At 35.9% G+C, this 17348-nt stretch overlaps 2 protein-coding genes across 6 annotated transcripts; one reads left to right on the top strand and one right to left on the bottom strand.

The window, feature by feature from the left end:
* Nucleotides 1-591: 591 nt before the first annotated feature.
* On the bottom strand, nucleotides 592-11103 carry LOC135587827 (uncharacterized). 3 transcript variants are annotated; one of them, XM_065079625.1, is made up of 18 exons: nucleotides 10804-11103; nucleotides 10695-10764; nucleotides 10114-10203; nucleotides 9890-10001; nucleotides 8136-8163; nucleotides 7804-7902; nucleotides 7502-7571; nucleotides 7370-7410; nucleotides 7154-7228; nucleotides 6975-7070; nucleotides 5224-5287; nucleotides 4365-4418; nucleotides 3067-3152; nucleotides 2899-2959; nucleotides 2720-2784; nucleotides 2330-2435; nucleotides 1489-1577; nucleotides 592-1189 (listed from the first exon to the last, which is right to left on the bottom strand). In XM_065079625.1, the coding sequence occupies exons 2-18, from the start codon at nucleotides 10758-10760 to the stop codon at nucleotides 1027-1029; spliced, it is 1365 nt and encodes a 454-aa protein (XP_064935697.1). In that variant the 5' UTR covers nucleotides 10761-10764; nucleotides 10804-11103; the 3' UTR covers nucleotides 592-1026. The 3 variants fall into 3 exon arrangements, with proteins under 3 accessions (XP_064935697.1, XP_064935696.1, XP_064935698.1); XM_065079624.1 differs by having other exon boundaries at nucleotides 10695-11102; XM_065079626.1 differs by having other exon boundaries at nucleotides 7370-7404; nucleotides 10695-11101.
* Nucleotides 11104-12188: 1085 nt separating this feature from the next.
* On the top strand, nucleotides 12189-16757 carry LOC103994701 (UV-stimulated scaffold protein A homolog). Of its 3 annotated transcripts, none has more exons than XM_065079627.1 (3): nucleotides 12189-12429; nucleotides 12938-13006; nucleotides 14601-16757. In XM_065079627.1, the coding sequence occupies exons 1-3, from the start codon at nucleotides 12235-12237 to the stop codon at nucleotides 16365-16367; spliced, it is 2031 nt and encodes a 676-aa protein (XP_064935699.1). In that variant the 5' UTR covers nucleotides 12189-12234; the 3' UTR covers nucleotides 16368-16757. The 3 variants fall into 3 exon arrangements, with proteins under 3 accessions (XP_064935699.1, XP_064935700.1, XP_018686547.2); XM_018831002.2 differs by lacking the exon at nucleotides 12938-13006 and adding an exon at nucleotides 14406-14476 and having other exon boundaries at nucleotides 12312-12429; XM_065079628.1 differs by lacking the exon at nucleotides 12938-13006.
* Nucleotides 16758-17348: the final 591 nt, after the last annotated feature.

The raw sequence follows: 17348 nt of genomic DNA on the forward strand, positions 1-17348 counted from the left end.
CATGAAATGAAAGAAAGACAAAGGCATAATGGAGGAAGAGAAATAAAAGGAGATGATAAAAGATGAGGGAGGAGAAAAAGAAAGAATAGAAAATGTATACCAGATAGGTTAAGAAAGAAAAAATAAAAGAATGCTCTGTTTCGTTCATGAAAGAAAAGAGAGGAAGGTATAATGCAGCAGGAAGAGAAAAAATTAGAATATTGGAGGAAGAGAAATAATAGGAGAAGATGATAAAGAAAGAGGAAGGAGAAAAAAAAACCCTATTAATAGGCAAAGAAAAAGAAGAGACATACCGGAGAGAGAAATAGACAAAAGTCAGATGAGCCGATATAAAAAGAAAAAAAAAAGGAAGAAAAGAAAAGGTAGAAAAACAAATGGACGAAAAGAAAAGGTAGAAAAACAAAGCCAGAAGAGCCGATATAGAAAGAAAAAAAAGAAAAAAAATGAAGGAAAAGAAAAGGTAGAAAAAAAAAGCAAGGTAAAGGATACCAAATAGATGATGCGAATAGACAACGATGAACGACAATGATGTGCAATGCGTCCTATAGGTACACAAATCACGATTAGAGCATACACAAAACAAAACACTACTAGAGCAAAGTCGATAAAGATATTAAGCGTTGACAAGAACATTCCATCTTCACCACTTGTACCATTAAAAAAAAAAAGAAAAGACTCCAAACCAGTAATCAAAGTCACTTGGTGAGTTTTTCAAGTAAAAATGGCAAATAGACGCCACTGTGCCGAGTAAACTGTAATTTGAGTTTCAAACAAAATGTGGAATCCATCACACTGAATTGTCTTCACAAACCCTACTTCAAAACATGGCACAAAAAGCCAAAGCATTTCTCGCGATACCATTAAATAGAATGACGAGCTCCGAGTGGCAGTGATAGGATCATCAGATGAACCTTCATGGAAATGCTCGGAGGGCATGATCCTAGGGCTGGGTCAGTGTATAAAGAATCAAACCAATTGACTTCATGAAGCTTAAAGAGAAGTCTTCTTTCCTTTGCCCTCAGCACGTCATTCGTCTTCTTTGATGATTCTTCTCTTTCTGAAGGGTTGTACGGGCATGCTTCCAGGAGCACTATGAGCTCTCCTCTTCTGGTCTCTCTTGTTCTCGGCTTCAATCATTGTACGTCTCAATGCAGCCGCCTTGTAGATTGGTTTTGGCAAGTGTCTGTGCCTGCAAAAATAATTCATTGTTGTGAAGCAGTACAACCACATCACTGGGGTAGATGAAGACGACAGAAGTAGCTGGGGGCAAAAGGTACAAGATTTCCAGTTGACTATAGGTTTTTATGCAGTTTGCCCGTTAACCAGTCTATGGTACCATTAACACTTGCATTAAACATATATTTAGGGCTGTCATCGGGAATGATGTAAATCAAGTCTTACAGCTTTTTCCCCTTCCTCCACATGTACTCCATTTAGTATCCACTGTCAAATATTCTATTTGAACTAAACATGGAATAGAGAGTTTACCTGACTATGCGCTTCACCTCTGGAAGATGCTTGTACCGTTCTTTGACAGCATCTAGATATTCTTGCTTTTTACGTTCCCTAGGTAGAAGCTGTACCGGAGATGTGAAGGAATCATTATACCATGTAATGCAAAAGAACAGAACCAATCCACTTACATTACAATGAAAAGCAAAGCCACTTGACCAGAAAAGAAAAAACGAGTTCAGGAATGTTGAACCACATGGACCAAAATTATTACACATGTTATCTAATAAAAAGAATAGTCAACAGTTCAAGTGCTTATTCATTCATATGTCAAGAAACTCATATTTGGTACAAGGACCAGAAGGAAAACCAAATCAATTAAACAAAATGTGTCACATTCTCTAAGCAATTGTTGATTTTTTTTCCATTATGACCAACCCCAGTCATAACATTATGACTCAACTAAAATGCTTTTTCTAGTTCACTCGTTGCTGCATCTGCCAAAAGCTATGAGGTGTAATGTTAATATACATCAAGTGTGATTTCTGAGTATAATTATAAAACACAAGTACATCATTGTTTGATTTCACTAAAAAAGGATAAGGCTACCATATCCATGCTCATCAGAGTGATCATAAAGGTGAGAGATTTCATATTGAAGAAAAGCGAAGTGACCTGTCCAAAATTGAATAGTGGAACAGGAACACAAATATGACCTGTCCAAGCAGAGAGCTTGACAAATCTAATGACTATTCAAAATCTTAGATCACGGGCTAAGCAGTATTCCTAGAAAAAATATATAATAAACTACAAAGACAACCATGGCTGTCCATGCATCAAACAAAATGGTCCAATTAAACATCAATTGTATACTTACTACTCCCATCTGTTCTGAAGATTTCGCTTTCCACAGCCGGAGATTGGTATCATCACTTCCAGAAATGAGATAAGAACCATCACAGCTGTACCTCACACAGAATACCCTACATAGAAGATGCAACAACTCACTACCTAGAAAACAAAAATATTGATGGCAAGATAAAGCATTACAAAAGACACATTAACTAAAATAAAACAGAACAATCATGATAATAATGGAAGTAATTATGTACGGATACATAAAAAAGATAGAATTCTAAAAAATAAATTCATTTTCTGATGTACAAGAAACTAATTTATCATCATGTAGGTAAAAACTATTAATATATTTTGATAAGAAAAACAAGAAAAAGAAGCTCTGGGCAAAAGAAATCAAGGCTTCAAAAACCTTTGCATCCGTTTAGTATGATAAATCTCCCTACTATGGTCCCCATTGTATGGGAAGATCCTCACCTGCAACCAAAATTTTGTAAGGTGTCAATTGAGATCTTCTGCTGCAACCACAGTATACTTCTGTGAAAGCATAATATAATAGTCGAAAAACAAAATTAAAAAGGTTTAACCCACTGTTCTATCATAAGAACCAGTCACAAACTCACGGCCTGTCGGAGAGTAGTCAATATCCATCCTGTACCCAGCATTGCCAAAACAAGTACGAATTTAAGTTAAACATAGAAATACATTTTTCTATAAAATATATTGAGATAAAGATATTATTTTAGCTATGTCACGCACACTGCAGAAACATGATCTTTATGCACCACCTTTGCTTCATCCAATTTCCTAGTGTCGTAACTGTAGCAGCTACAGTCTTCATTTGCCTGCAACAGCAAATATCTATTTTATTGGAAATTTAAGCATCTCCTATCTTGATATTTGCAATTAATTTGTTTTTACTAATGCATGTAAAGTTGTACAATAACATCTGCAATTATTGGCTGAAATTATACAGAACTAGGCTCTCGAGGATGAGAATTGGTTGTGAAATTGGAATATATCTACAAGACTACATGAGATCATCATATTAGATTTATCAAATCAACTGAGAACCTAGAATTAGCTTGAATAGTCTGAAAATTAGTGTCATGAACTGACTGAATGATATCAAAATGCTTAAACTTAATTTATACTACCAGATTCAAATAGCTCTATAAATTAGTTTGATTCTCTTCACACAACAAATGTGGGGCTAAAATATATACTAACAATTACCCTCATTTATGACTTGATATTCTTATCGAGGCTCAAAGAAACCTAAAATTAAACTTTAGTATGATGTAAGTGAGACCAAACCTAGTGGTGGCTCCATGAGGTGATATGCCTACTTGGGCCTCTCACGACAACAAACACTTAAGTCCCATCTGCCATTATTTGCCACAACCTACTCTGACTTGATAGAATGATTGACTCAAACCATTGCCTCAAAATGCTTAAGCTCAAATTTAATTCTCCTCGCACATCAGATGTGGGACTAACTAGGTGTGTTGCTAACTAGAAGGTCAAAAACAAAATATATTTTATAAAAAATGAATAAAATTTATTGAATCTGGTGGAATTATCTAAAATTGATTTAAATCTGGCAAAATCAACTAGCACCAGTAAGAATTTGCCAGAATCACAAATTAACCATGTCCAACCGATTTGTGAAACTTTTGAGTTCTCATATCATCCCAACTGCAGCTTGGATCAGCCAAATGGGGATTAACTGATCCTGAGATCCACGTTCAGGACCTTATGACTTATACTTAATACCATTAATTTAATACTATATCATCCACCTTGAGAGCCCATATGATAGTCCTGAAACTTTGCACTCCTTAACAAAAGCACCATATGGTGAAATAAACAAAAGAGTCTTGAAATAAACAGATCACAAAATTCCATGAATAGGAAGGTGAATCTATGCTCAACAAAAGCACCACATGGTGTAATAAGCAAAAGAGTGTTGAGATAAACAAATTACAAGATGCTATGAATAGGAAGGTGAATCTTAGCTCGTGAAAAACAGAGTACGCTTAATTTAAATTGCTTACAGCTGTAAAGTTCATTGGCTCCATAGGATTCCAGCATATCGCATTAGTCTTGGTCTGTATCAAGAAAATCAATATCAAAACGTCTGACAAGCAGGCATAAATCTACATGGAACTTTTTTAAAACTTTACCATTATGGAATCATATTAATGGTATAAATTTCCACAAGCAGGTATCACACAAATGATCTAGAATATAAAGCACATGAATCATGCAATTTATCATCAACATATGTATGGGTATTTATTTTGTAATAAATTTCTGCATCAAGATAATTATCACATTGACAGAATGAAGGATCTATTCAACTAGTTCATGGACCATAAGATTTCTGGATTTTGATTATATAAAAAACAAATGCAGTTTATCAAAGGGTCAACAGGTGGAGTAATGTAATTTCTTTACTACAACCAAATTACTGCATAGTTATTAAATAACTTGATAAGGCCACCAATCACACTCTATATCTGTGAGCTTGATGGCAAGGATTTAATCCTTGTGTGCATGGCAATTGTAACTAATGAAAAAGTAATCAACTATGTTCTCATCCTTGTGAGCATGTGATTGATTATTTGATAAAAGAGATTACTTGAAAGACTAGACTGCAACCTCATGCAAGAAGATACAATAAAATAAAACAAATAATAGTAGCAGCAAACCAGTGAGATTTTCAATGAATGAAAATGTTACACTAGTGGTGTTCTGAATATAAATTAAGAATGTCAATTTTTAACCAGCAGGATTAAATCATTTAAATATGATTGGAGATAAACATATGAAATATAGTTCAACATGAAATGGTGAAACTAAGAAATGACAAAAAGAATTGTGCATGCAAGTATAAAGAAGAAGAAAGATTACCCTCATGATTAGCTTCCTAACTGGGGATGACATGCGTAAATCATATAAAGTTATACTGCGATCACTACAAAATAATAAAAAAGACATTTTAACACAATCAACTCTTTGCATTAAATATTGTTCAACAGGTTCAACGCACATAGAAGAATCTAATAAATAAACAATGCAGAAGCATATAAAGGGAGAGTTAAATATGCAACAAAGAAATATCTTATAGGTATCTATTCACATAAAATGTTAAGCATTTGAAATGTACTAGTCTGTGATAAATATCTTATAGTTCAAGAATGACCATCTGGTCAGATTTGATGAATCCAGAAGAAAGGAATATAAATTAATATTACACATCAATTCCTAGATAATAGAAGGCCAATATTGCTTGTTGTGTTGATACTTGATCTAACTGATTTTGGATGCTACAAGACAATTATGGGCCCTCTAATTCTTTTTCAGCTTAAAGAAAGAAGCAAACAAATGTGCAGCCTAAGTCTAAGAATTTATTATTTAGACGGAACTTGAAGAAATCTCAGCGGCTTATATAAATAGAAACATTCATTGGTTTAACAGACATACATTTTCAAGCCTTTCTCAATGCATCCAAAATAGGAGCTAAACCTGTTGATTAGCTGTTTGGAATGGACCAAGTGCCTAGATATATTAATTCCTTTCATCCAGTTTAAATAGGAATCAATTTCATCAATTTCAAGTGGAATCAACTTATAGACAAATACTCGAAGAGCAAGTTGTACCATAGGAGGTTTATTCTTATTAACTTTGTGTTATCTAACCTCAATTAATTTGATCTCACTTTTCCAAGAGACAATCTAACTACTTGGCAACATTGATAGGATCAGGGACTTTTAAATGGAAGGCCTAGTCAACTAAAGGTGGCTGGTGCCTAGTAAACTGGTTGATTATCTATAAAGACCAATAAACTAGAAGGCCCAATCAGGCTATTTATGGAAGAAGGTAGTCAACTTTCTGCAAGTTCCTTTAGAACACTGTTTTAGCTAAAGGATCATTCTTTCCATCTGAAAAGGTATCCCCTTTTTAACAAGGGTAATAGATGTAGAAGCTGAGGAAATAAAACAGTCGTATATATTGTTTTGAACTACTAGAGTCACCATGATCCTTCATATCTAACAGACCATCAGATAGAAGTGATTGGCACATAGCACATCAACTGAACTTCCCTAGACCTTAATGGTCAGACATAATAATAATATACCTAGTGATATGCATAAAGAGCAAAAACAGCAAAAGAACTATAGAACATGTCCTTACTGATAGCAAGACAGATCCACATACATCGATCTTATGAGCCGTATATCCCTACTTGTTTTCTAGATGATTGGCCAATGATGAGTTCAAGATTCCAATTAATCCTTAGTGCCTAAGAAAACATATCAGTTCACAGACAGTGAGATAAAACAAAGTTGGACATAGGCCAATGGAAGATCTAGGTTCAACACAAGTTCAACAATACTGAAGTTTTCTTGTGATTTCTGTGTGTGGAGTTTTTTACTTTCAATTGTGTTATCATCAAACACTTGGCTCAGATACCAACACCAAAACATGCAATGCAAAAATGAAGATGGAAAGCAACAGATCAAGATATTCATTTTGATATCTAGTAAAGGGACAACGGTTGATACAAAATTGTAGCACATCTTTATTTAGTTTAGAAAGAACTCTTTGATAAGGAACCATAACATATAATAAAAGGACACTAACTGGAAGAGTTTAAATACCTTGCCGATGTTGCTAGCACATCAGGTTCTCCAGGATTAAATCGCACAGAAATAACTGTGTCTTTACCCCATTCAAAAGTATTTATGGGCTCTGACCTTTTGGAAGCATCACCCAGAACATCACTCAAGAGTGTTTATAGACAAATGAAAACAATAATAGAAGCCAGTAAAATCATTACCTGTTGTGATCCCATATATCGACCTGAGAACCAGCTGTGGCAAAGAGAGGACCATCCCATTGGTGATCAACAGCCCTAAGAACATAGAAATTTTAAACAAATAAAAATTGATCTCGTGATCACTAACAAAAACAAAACTATAAAAAATTAATGTTGATAAATGACGAAAGAATATACACAATTCATTTACGAGAAAACAACAGTAAGAATCCTCACCAAAAGGCATGCTTCCACACATAAACTGCCAGTGGCTGAAACTGGGAAAAGAACACTTAAGCAGGCCAGGGTAGAATGAAAAAGAACACAAAATAAATCTGTGTGATTCTGTTGATTAAAGATCCTACATACCTTTGAGTAATCTTCATCTGATTCACTAGAATCCATCATTTTCAAAAGAGGAACTTTCCATAGCCTGACACTGTTCAGAATTCAAATGGTCAAAGAAAAATAAGCATAGTTCAAGACCCCACAGAGAAAGCATGCACATCAGAATCCATTCCCGTCATCATATATTTTTTTATCAAAAACCTGAATATCAGAAACTTAACTGTAAGCAAGTTGTTGTACATGCTGAAGAACAACTGGAGATAAATCATTGCATAAAGAATTAAGACACAAAAAAAAAGAATAAAGTAGCAGCAATGACTCACGTGCAATCAGTGCCACATGATATGAGCATTTCTCCGTCAGTAGATGACGTCAAACCTCGCACTGCACCTTGATGACCAGGGAACTGGCAAACTGTTTTCCTGATAAATAAGTTTTTGGGGGTTAACATTAATCAGAATTGGGTCAATTCATCTCATAGAGGAACAATTCCATTGAAGTTGGGTGTGACAAAGTGGATTTCTCACCAAAACCATTTCAGGTAATTTTTTAAAAATGATGAATTTCAGTCAATACATCTCCCCAACAAAAGAAAAAAAAACTCATCTTAGTAAAAAAATAAAAAGAACAAAAATTTGAGATCTTAGAGAAGCACCTCGTTGCTATATCCCAAAGACGAATATCTGCCAGAAAGACAATATGTTAAAAAATATATCATACCATCTACCCAAACATTGTAAAAAAGGAGACAAAAAAATAAGCAAAACATGTCTAAGATATGCAAATAAGAAAATAAAGTCTCCGGAACCCTATTCTAGACTTGCAAAAAGAAAATAAACACTGTTAGCAAAAAGAAAATAAACAGTGTTAACACTTAACACAATCTATATTATCTTACTCTACATACAAACATATCTTCCTTCTGCTAAACTTAATGTACCACGTTATGGTTTCAGAAGCATAAGACAGTACTCAGGCTATCGAAGCTGAAATACCCTATTTAGAGTTATTTTTCTGTAAAAGGGTTTGTAGTTGGTACCAGAAGTCAAGTTACAAGGAAAACATGGTGAAAGCCAAAATGAAAAGCATGTACAACAAGCAAAATACTGATAACAGACTAAATTTGGAAAGACAAGTTAAAGCCTTGGTATATCAGTAACCATATTTTCATGATTTAAAAGACAGATATTTAATTAATCTAGGTTGTATCTATATATCCCTTATTCACAATGATATGTTTTTAAATAGACTAAAAAATAACAGACAATTTGCTTAAAACTTTGAAAATTCTAGGATAGCACAGATATTTGAGAAGAGAACAATTAGACTGCTCATGTTTACCAAGGACCCACTAAACACTTGTTATTTCCTTTTTGTTTCCAGAATCAAGTGTGAGGACAAATTTAAATGATGCTGTTTCCGTTTTGCATTAATTAAAACTTAAAAACACGTTTCATAAATTTTGGAAGTACAATTATTTAATTCCACAAATTTCAAAACGAAACAAAAGCCAGACTTGTAAGAACAAGACTAATGACCTTGACAACTGTGAAACAACAATTATTTGATTCCACAAATTTCAAAAGAACAAAAGCCAGACTAAGAACAAGACTAATGACCTTGACAAAACTATGAGATTCCATAATATCTTCCCAGAAAACAAACCCTCTTCAGTGTCACAACCAGCAAACTTTATCAAAAGTGAGAATCAAAGTAAAATGAACTTTTTGTTTCTCATCTTTAAAATACAAAAAACTTAAGATTGCCAAGTCCTCTACAAGTTGAAAGATAAAAGAAACCAAGCATGCATAACCACCCAAATCAGCAAGCTTACTGGAAACAGCAATGTCTGCAAAAAGTGGATAATAAGTAAAGCCTCACTTGACAACAAGCATGTCAACTTGAACATAGATAAGAGCACCATTTGTATTTGGTTCAAGACATCCAAATCCAAATAGACAAAGCTCTTGTTAAATGGCTTAATCATAGGTGAATTTTCACGGTCAAAAGAAGTAATGGAGTATCAACATCAGATAGAATGTGAAAATGCTAAACAAAGCTGTTGGGTACAGACAACTTGCATTTAGTTCCATAATATTCATAATGATGGCTACAAACAAATTGCTTTAGTTCTATGGTATCCATAAATTGGATACTTAAAGGAACACATAATACCAAACAATTACTGAATTAGAAGCATCTGTGTTTAATAGCAAAGCATATGCCTCCAAAAACAAAAACAGTGCACTTCAATTTTCCTTAACAGAAGTCAACTGTTATTTACAAAATAATAACTACAAAGTGAGAGTATTTAAACAACACTTTTTTTACAAATGCAACTAAATGAATAAGGCATGTTTGAAATCAGAACGTAACAAAAAATGTGCAGAAATTGTGGGTGGTAGTTACCTCCATCCATTGAACCAGAAAATATTCCTTTCAGGTGATTTGGATTCTTTGCCATACAAGATACAGCATCAATATGTCCATCCATTGCTCCAATGAAAGGTCTTGCAAATATCTAATAAGCAAGAAAACCAATGATTCAAACAATAAAGAAAGCTTACAAATGTAAAAAGTAAAATTTAAAAGTATCTTCTTTTTTTTTTGTAATAGAAAAAAAATAACTTTACCTTTTCCAACTTTGCGGCATTTAAAGCCCTTGTATATTCAACTGCCTTCTCATGGGTACGGAGCTTCGGATCATAGTTCCGGAAAACTTTCTGTTGGAAAACAACAAAAGAAATTTCAAACCTTCTTTGAATGCTAACTTAAAGATCAGCATCCATCTAAATATGTGAGTGCCTCTCGATCAGAAACGAACAATGACTCAAGAAGGATGAATCAATCTATGAAGCCTATTTCAAATTATAGTCCTCATAGCAATGGCGCTTCTGTATTGTGATCAAACGAAGGATCGAAGAAAGAAGCAACAGCATTATTCAGCACGGTAATCCCATAACTTATATTACGGTTCGGCCAATATATCGAACTAACCGCTTAAGCATCCAAAGAAGACTACTGCATTAAGTCGGTAATCTCACAAGCCAAATCTAGAAAGAATCGACACGGAAACTATCACGCAGCTTTAAGGCCATCAGGAAATTTTGGGGGGAAGGAGGAGGATCAATTTTTTACACGAGAAAACCATATCCCCAGTTTCCAATTGCACAAAGCAAGGAGCAAAGAGGCAAGCAATCAGAAAAACCCCAACCTGCAGATCTTGGCTCCGTTCGCGTGTAAATTCCTCGGTGGAGCGAGAAATCACCTTCACCTTCATCCCTAATCGCCAGACAATAACTCAAACAGAATTAAATAGGGAAAGTCACAGAAGCAAGCTTCCTCTGCCGCTGGTGCTATTTCTTCCGCCTCCACAAGTTGCGAACTCTTCGTAGTTGCTGCCTAGCCGATTAGGGCAGACACGACTCCGACTCCACGCGACCACTCCTTCCCTGACTTCCGTGGACCTGTTCGCTTCGGAGTCTTTCCTTCCACCTCTCAAATAGGCAAAATCCCCGGCGAGAGAAGCAAGACGAGACAAAATTGGGGGGGGGAAGGGGGCAGCGGAAGGCCTTTCCTTCGGTGGAAGCGGCTTCGCAGGGTTTTGGCGAGCAGGCGTGGGAAACGATGCAATGCGATCTCTTCCCTATGGGACTCTCTCCACCGTTGGATTTATAGGATCGATATCTTTTTGTGTTCTTTCTAATTGGACGACAGAGATCTTTTAAATAGACAAATCTTGTCCGTTGATATACGCGTACAGCTAGAATTCTATCCCGTGTTGGCCTCGGCTTGGGCCCGCTAACGAGCCAAGTTCAAACCTGACCCAATTCAATTTGAGCTTCGCTCATTAAGGTCCGATATTTGAATACATACAAATATTTTGATGTCAGAATTGTGTGTATATTCAATTTCAACGTAAGTTTAATATATTGAGATACATGGGAGAGAGTAAATATGACACCTGAACAGTTACCTCACGTGTCATCTCTATCTAATCTAAAACTTAGTCGACACGTCACCTTCATCCATCCGGGCAACATCTCGATCCCATTCGATCGACACATCATGTAAGAGCAGAACCCATAGACAATGTGACAGCAACAAAAAGATGGATTCAATTCCATGTCGAGCCACATACTATCAACAGAAACCTAAATCAACGAATTATTACTCTATCTCTTCGATTATGACCGGATATACATAATCATTCTTAATATTAATCATGACCTTAATCCGGTATTATACTATAAAAAAATTTCAGATATTATAAAATATATTTTTATAAATTAAATATTTATTTGATGATGATGAAGGAGACTCATTTACAAGGTTTGAAAACTATTAGATATATTCTTATATCTTAAAAAATAGTAATAATGTTCTAACTAACATAGTTAGTAAAACAAGATATCAAATGCCACCTTTATCGTTTATATATTTTTTAAAAAATAATTTATATATCAGTTGTAAAATCATAATCAATTTATAAATCTATTCTTAGAATCCTACAAACAGGTCTTTGGACGTCATGGATCCGCTTTTGGGCCATCTTATGGGACGGTCCGCTCAAACCGCTTGGATCGGACCGCCGAACTCTTGACGACGGAGTCGAGCCGATTCGTACTTCTAATTGGCAGAGATAATAATGAATCAAGGTGGAGCCCAATGACGCGAGTGAGCCCTATTTGAGGTGCCATGGCGGGTGTGTTTCAGTCACAGGAAGAGGGTGAAGCGGTGGGAGGAGAGACGAGATGGGGAGGGAGGAAGAAAGCGATACGGTGGCAGCGATGGTGCCGAGGCTGATTGAGAAGGCCACCAATTCCACAGCACCGGAGATTAATCCTCGCCTCCTCAAGGCCATCAAGTACACGGTCCGGTACTCCGACGACGAGGTCCACGCCGCCGTTCAATCCCTAATGGTCCAGATGAAGAAGCCCCACTCCCAGGTCCTCTTGATCCGAATCCCCTCATTCGAATCAATATTATATCTTTCTGTATCTTGTTTTCTTTGTCTCCACAACTTCCATCCGGTACCGCTTTTGCTCGACATTTGGGCGAAGTATGGTTTCGTTAGGGTTTTGTGTTATCGGGGTATTCCACGGGGATTTCTTTGGAATTCATCATTGATATCCAAGTTTTTCAAGCTAATTGAGGAATTTGGCAAAAGTCATAAGACTTGCAGAAGCTCCTTGTTTGAGGAGCTTTCGTGTTGTTTAAGGAATTTAACCCTGTAGTAGAGGAAAGTTCCGAACTTGTACGTTCTGTTAGGTTCCTTTTACACTTCGCCTCATCTGTTGGTCCTTTATTGCTAATTCAACAGGAAAACATTGGTGAAGAGGCTTTAGGCTTTCAAAAACGTTGGAGCTTTCATTTTGTTCAAGTTTATAGCCTTCCCTTAATTATGACTTCCTATATTGTTTGCAAGGCATCCATTTTCTCCTGTTCATTCTTCAGGTATGTCAGAAGTTGCCACTAGACAATAGGGATGCGATCTTTACAACTATTCAGAGTGAAGCATGGAGGGTGAGAAGGGTGGTTATTTGTTACATTAACTTGGAACAATCATGTGTTCTTTTCTCCTATAGCAACGAACAGTTTCCTGTTAAACAGCTAGTTTCAAACTTGTTGATTCTTGTTATGTCTCCTCTGAGGGCAAGGTAAAGGGAATTTCCATCTCTGCTTTGGCCTTTTCCCAAGGGACCTTCATCTTTTATAGGAAGGAGTGGCCAGGTGGATCTTTCTTGTCTTCTTTGTAATGCATGCTCTTTTAGAACATTTGATTCTTTGATATAGAGAAATGGACCAGCTGCCTGGAGTAAATCGTGGACTGTGCAACTTTCTTTTTCTTTTTTATTTTATTTGACAGGTGTGCTGTATTGATGAAGAATGAACTACAATGTTCTTAATTTAGCCATGACCTAAACTTAACTAATTAATTGTTTCAAAATACTGATACAAGAAAGGAAAGACAAATTAACCCAAATTGCATCCTATAAACCAAAGTAATATAGGTATGACCTAGTTTAATCTAGATTTCTGCTTACCTGAATCCAATTAAACTACACATATGCATTTGCCTAATCCTAGACATGACAATTAAACCTGAATTCATATGGCTTCTGCTCGCTGCTGCTCTCCTATAGGCCTTTTCTTTTTGGTTCTGTGTATTGTGTCTTTGCTCCTTGGAGCTGTTCCCAGCCCTTGAATCCTTTCATCAAAGAAACTCATTCACTTCTCTAATTTAATCACATTCTTCTTACCTTGGTCATGGAAAGTCAGTGAGCACCTCTTTTTCTTATTTATCTCACATTGTCATCCTTAGACAATCTATGCCCATAAACAGTAGTTGACACTTTATCAATTGTGTGAGAACATATTTGTTCTGATAACGTAAACCAGTATAAACTGTAGATGTATGTTTATTTTCTTATATATGTCAATTATTCCATAATCTCATTTTTTTTAGTTTCATCATTCCAAAGAGATAAGAGGGCAAGAGACCTTTAATTCTCATTTTTCAATGCTTTAACTAATGAGAAAATCCAATAATCTTTTTGGGAGTTGGAAGTAAATTAATGAATGCCAACTTGAACAGTTTTTCACATATTTTGTTCATTCAAATGTGGAATGATATCAAACCTGTAATTTCTTGATTGTTCCAGAACTTGGGGAAGGCCAAGAGGGTGGTGCAGGTGACATGCTTGTCTTTTTCAAAAAAATTATTTCTCTCATTCCTTGACGACCACAATAGACTTGCTGATTACTAGGCTTGGTTATGGTGGTTTTACATTGTCAACTAAATTATACTTTATGAAACCCATTGATGTAGTTGTTTCATTTGTATTCTTTGGAAAACATGCTAGCATATGTATGTTATAAGTGATGACAAACTAATTGATGCCCTTATGTTAATTTACTTTAGAGCGTCCAATAATTGGTTTGTGATGTTGATCAAGTTTAGAGATTATATGATCGACTGCTGCTAGTTGAAAGGTGCACAGTGGTTTGTTCTTCTGCATCATGGCATATATTATTTTAATATGTTGTACTTTTTTCTTGAATTTCTAGAATAGAAGCTCCTCCAATTGATGGAATTGATGAGATTGCTGTATTGCAGGTGCGCTACCTGGCCGTTCTTATCATTGATGAACTCTTCATGCGTTCGAAGCTATTCAGATCTCTGCTAGTAATCAACTTTGACCAGTTCTTGAGCTTAAGTGTTGGTTTCAGGAGAAATATGCCTCTTCCACCTCCATCTTCCATTGCGTCCAATTTGCGTAAGATGAGCATAGAGCTGCTAGAGAAATGGCATTCCTCTTATGGGATTTACTATAGGCAGCTAAGATTGGGTTTCGATTACCTGAAAAACACTCTCAGATTCCAATTCCCCAATCGGTTAGAAATTGCAGCTCGCTTGCAGCAAGAGAGAAGAGAAAGGGAAATGAGGACACAGCAGATTTTACTTAATAAGTTCGAAAATCTAAAGGATAATTTCTCCTCTATCAAGAGTGAAATTCAGTTGACAATTGATGAAATTGGGGAGTGTTTAGCAATTATTAATGAAAAAGAAGAGGAATTTAATCTGCATAACTTTAGTGAAGATGATGAGGTGGGAGAATTTCAGTCACTTACATTGCGGCAAATTCGTCTAGATTCCTTAAAGGAAGGCCAGAAGGTCCAGGAGGACAACGACAATAAAGCTATCTTTGATGCACTGAGGGAGTTGTTCAAGCTTCTAATCTCAAAGCATTTGACATCAGTGCAAGAGTGGATATCTGTACTCATCAGAGTCGATCTCAACGACCACAAATTCAGGGACACCGCATTAAAGGAGTTCATTGACATCCGTAATGTTATCCAGTCTGTTAGGAATAGATGTGTTGAAGTAGGTTGTGTGCTGAATGACCCACCAAGTCAGGAGGAGGACATCTGGGAAGAGGGTAAAATAGAAGATTACATACCACAGAATTCTGTCATGAATGGAAGCTTAGTTGAGAATTCTGTAGATATTCCAAGTACACACAAATGCAAGAAGTCAGCTCCAACAGAAGAAAATAATCTATCTGATAGTTCACAATCGGTGTCCGAAAGGTCAAGACTTTTGGTTGAAGCACCTGTATTGTCTTGGGGTCCATTCTTGGATAACTGGGGTTCAAAAAGAGATGTTTTGGCCAACCAGAGGGGACTGGAGCTGGACGGCCACTGGGGTAGAGTGGACTATGATGCTGTTATTCCTGCAGAGAGGATTGCAGAGCTGAGTGTTCATCGCACAGTATATAAAGAGGAGGCAGTTGAAATCCAGCCGTGCCTTGCTCCTTTAAGGAAAGGTGGGCTCTGTCAGAGGAAGGATTTGAGGGTGTGCCCCTTCCACGGCCCTATTATACCACGTGATGCTCTGGGAAATCCTATAGGAAGAAGTCCATGTAGTACTGGAGAAATCGAAAAAGATTCATCTACTGAGGCAACTGAACACAATGGTGAAAATGGTGCAGAAGAACCTCCCAATTTGGGCAAGGTAACAGTTGAGCAATTGGCGAAACAGGCAGTGAAGAATGTGAGGGAAAGAGACAGAGAAGTCAAGATGTTGAAGAGGGCAAAACTTGCAAAAGTCCGTGAACATAACGAAGTTGTTTTACGAGAAGCTGCAATTGCTTCAACCTCATACTCCGAAGCCACTGTTGAGCGGAGGGATGCCTCACATGAAAGTCTAAGTGAGGGCAAGACCAAGAAGCCTACACTGGCATCAATGTTGAAGAAGAAAGTAACAGCCAAAGATAGAATATCCCAAAGGCTGTTAAGTACACGTGTAAGTGATTCTGCAACCAGGCAACTCATGCAGGGGGAGGATCTAAATTACAGAGAGGCTTTCCCAAATCAATGGTAACTAGATACACAATACACCAATCAGATTACTGGTAGAAGTGCAGCCTTCTTTGGATGCCTTTTTGGTCAGGAGGACAGGTGAGAGTAAGCTGTAAAAAGGTCTGCATTATGGGCTACTTTGTACAAACACGAGGCATGGAGGAAAAGGGTGGAAGAATACAAACAATTTGTTCATTGTTTTAGGTAGTGTGTTTTGTTTGTAGTCCTTATGATCTATTACGAATTGGTGACGAGATATGACAGGAAGGGGGGTGGGCTTCTGATGCTCGTAGGAATTGTTGTGTAGAGTGGATCAAATATTTTAAGCAGGTTACGTGTGTTGATACTTTTCATGAACGCCGCACTGTGAGGAATTAGTAACATTAATTAAAAGTGATTGGCCTCTTATGAATTCTTTGGTGTGACAACTTGACCTATTCGGTCAGTTTATTATTCCATTTGGATGTTCGGATGTTCGTTGGTGGAGTTAAGAGGTAATAGTATTTTTATCAATCCAACCAAGCATTATTTAAATTCTTATTTAAATACTATAATCTTATTTAAAAATATCATAATTCAATCTTAATTAATTTAAATTCTTAGGAATCTTAATTATTAACCTTATTGCATGCATTAAGGTTTCATAAAATATTTTATTTGAGAGTTTTACAGTGAGCCTGAATGAAAATTCAGAATATTTTTAATATTTTAAAATAAATGATGATAAGTTTTTTATAGAACCATAATTTATACCTATATTTTTTAAATATAAATAAATATATATATTATATACAATGTTCTTAGTGTTTTTTCACTAAATAAAAAACAATGGACATTAAAATTTCTACTAACCATCAATATTAACTATACTATACGTTTTTAGGTATTATAAAATAATTAATATGAGAATTTAAATGGTTTTGAATAAAAATTATGAACGTTTTAATATATTTCAAAATTAAATATGAAAAATTCTATTTTTTTCTTTTATCTTAAAATTAGA

The sequence above is a fragment of the Musa acuminata genome, chromosome BXJ1-8 (assembly GCF_036884655.1).
Source record: "Musa acuminata AAA Group cultivar baxijiao chromosome BXJ1-8, Cavendish_Baxijiao_AAA, whole genome shotgun sequence".
Taxonomy (NCBI): Eukaryota; Viridiplantae; Streptophyta; class Magnoliopsida; order Zingiberales; family Musaceae; genus Musa; species Musa acuminata.

Bases quoted from the DNA above. Each gene is read 5' to 3' on its own strand.
- LOC103994701 (XM_065079627.1), top strand. From the start codon at position 12,235: ATGGGGAGGGAGGAAGAAAGCGATACGGTGGCAGCGATGGTGCCGAGG. The intron at 12,430-12,937 runs GTCCTCTTGATC...TTCATTCTTCAG, and splicing joins TGAAGAAGCCCCACTCCCAG to GTATGTCAGAAGTTGCCACT. The intron at 13,007-14,600 runs GTGAGAAGGGTG...GCTGTATTGCAG, and splicing joins TTCAGAGTGAAGCATGGAGG to GTGCGCTACCTGGCCGTTCT.
- LOC135587827 (XM_065079625.1), bottom strand. From the start codon at position 10,760: ATGAAGGTGAAGGTGATTTCTCGCTCCACCGAGGAATTTACACGCGAA. The intron at 7,411-7,501 runs GTATGTAGGATC...TTCTTTTCCCAG, and splicing joins CAGATGAAGATTACTCAAAG to TTTCAGCCACTGGCAGTTTA. The intron at 2,785-2,898 runs GTGGGTTAAACC...TTTTGGTTGCAG, and splicing joins CTGGTTCTTATGATAGAACA to GTGAGGATCTTCCCATACAA.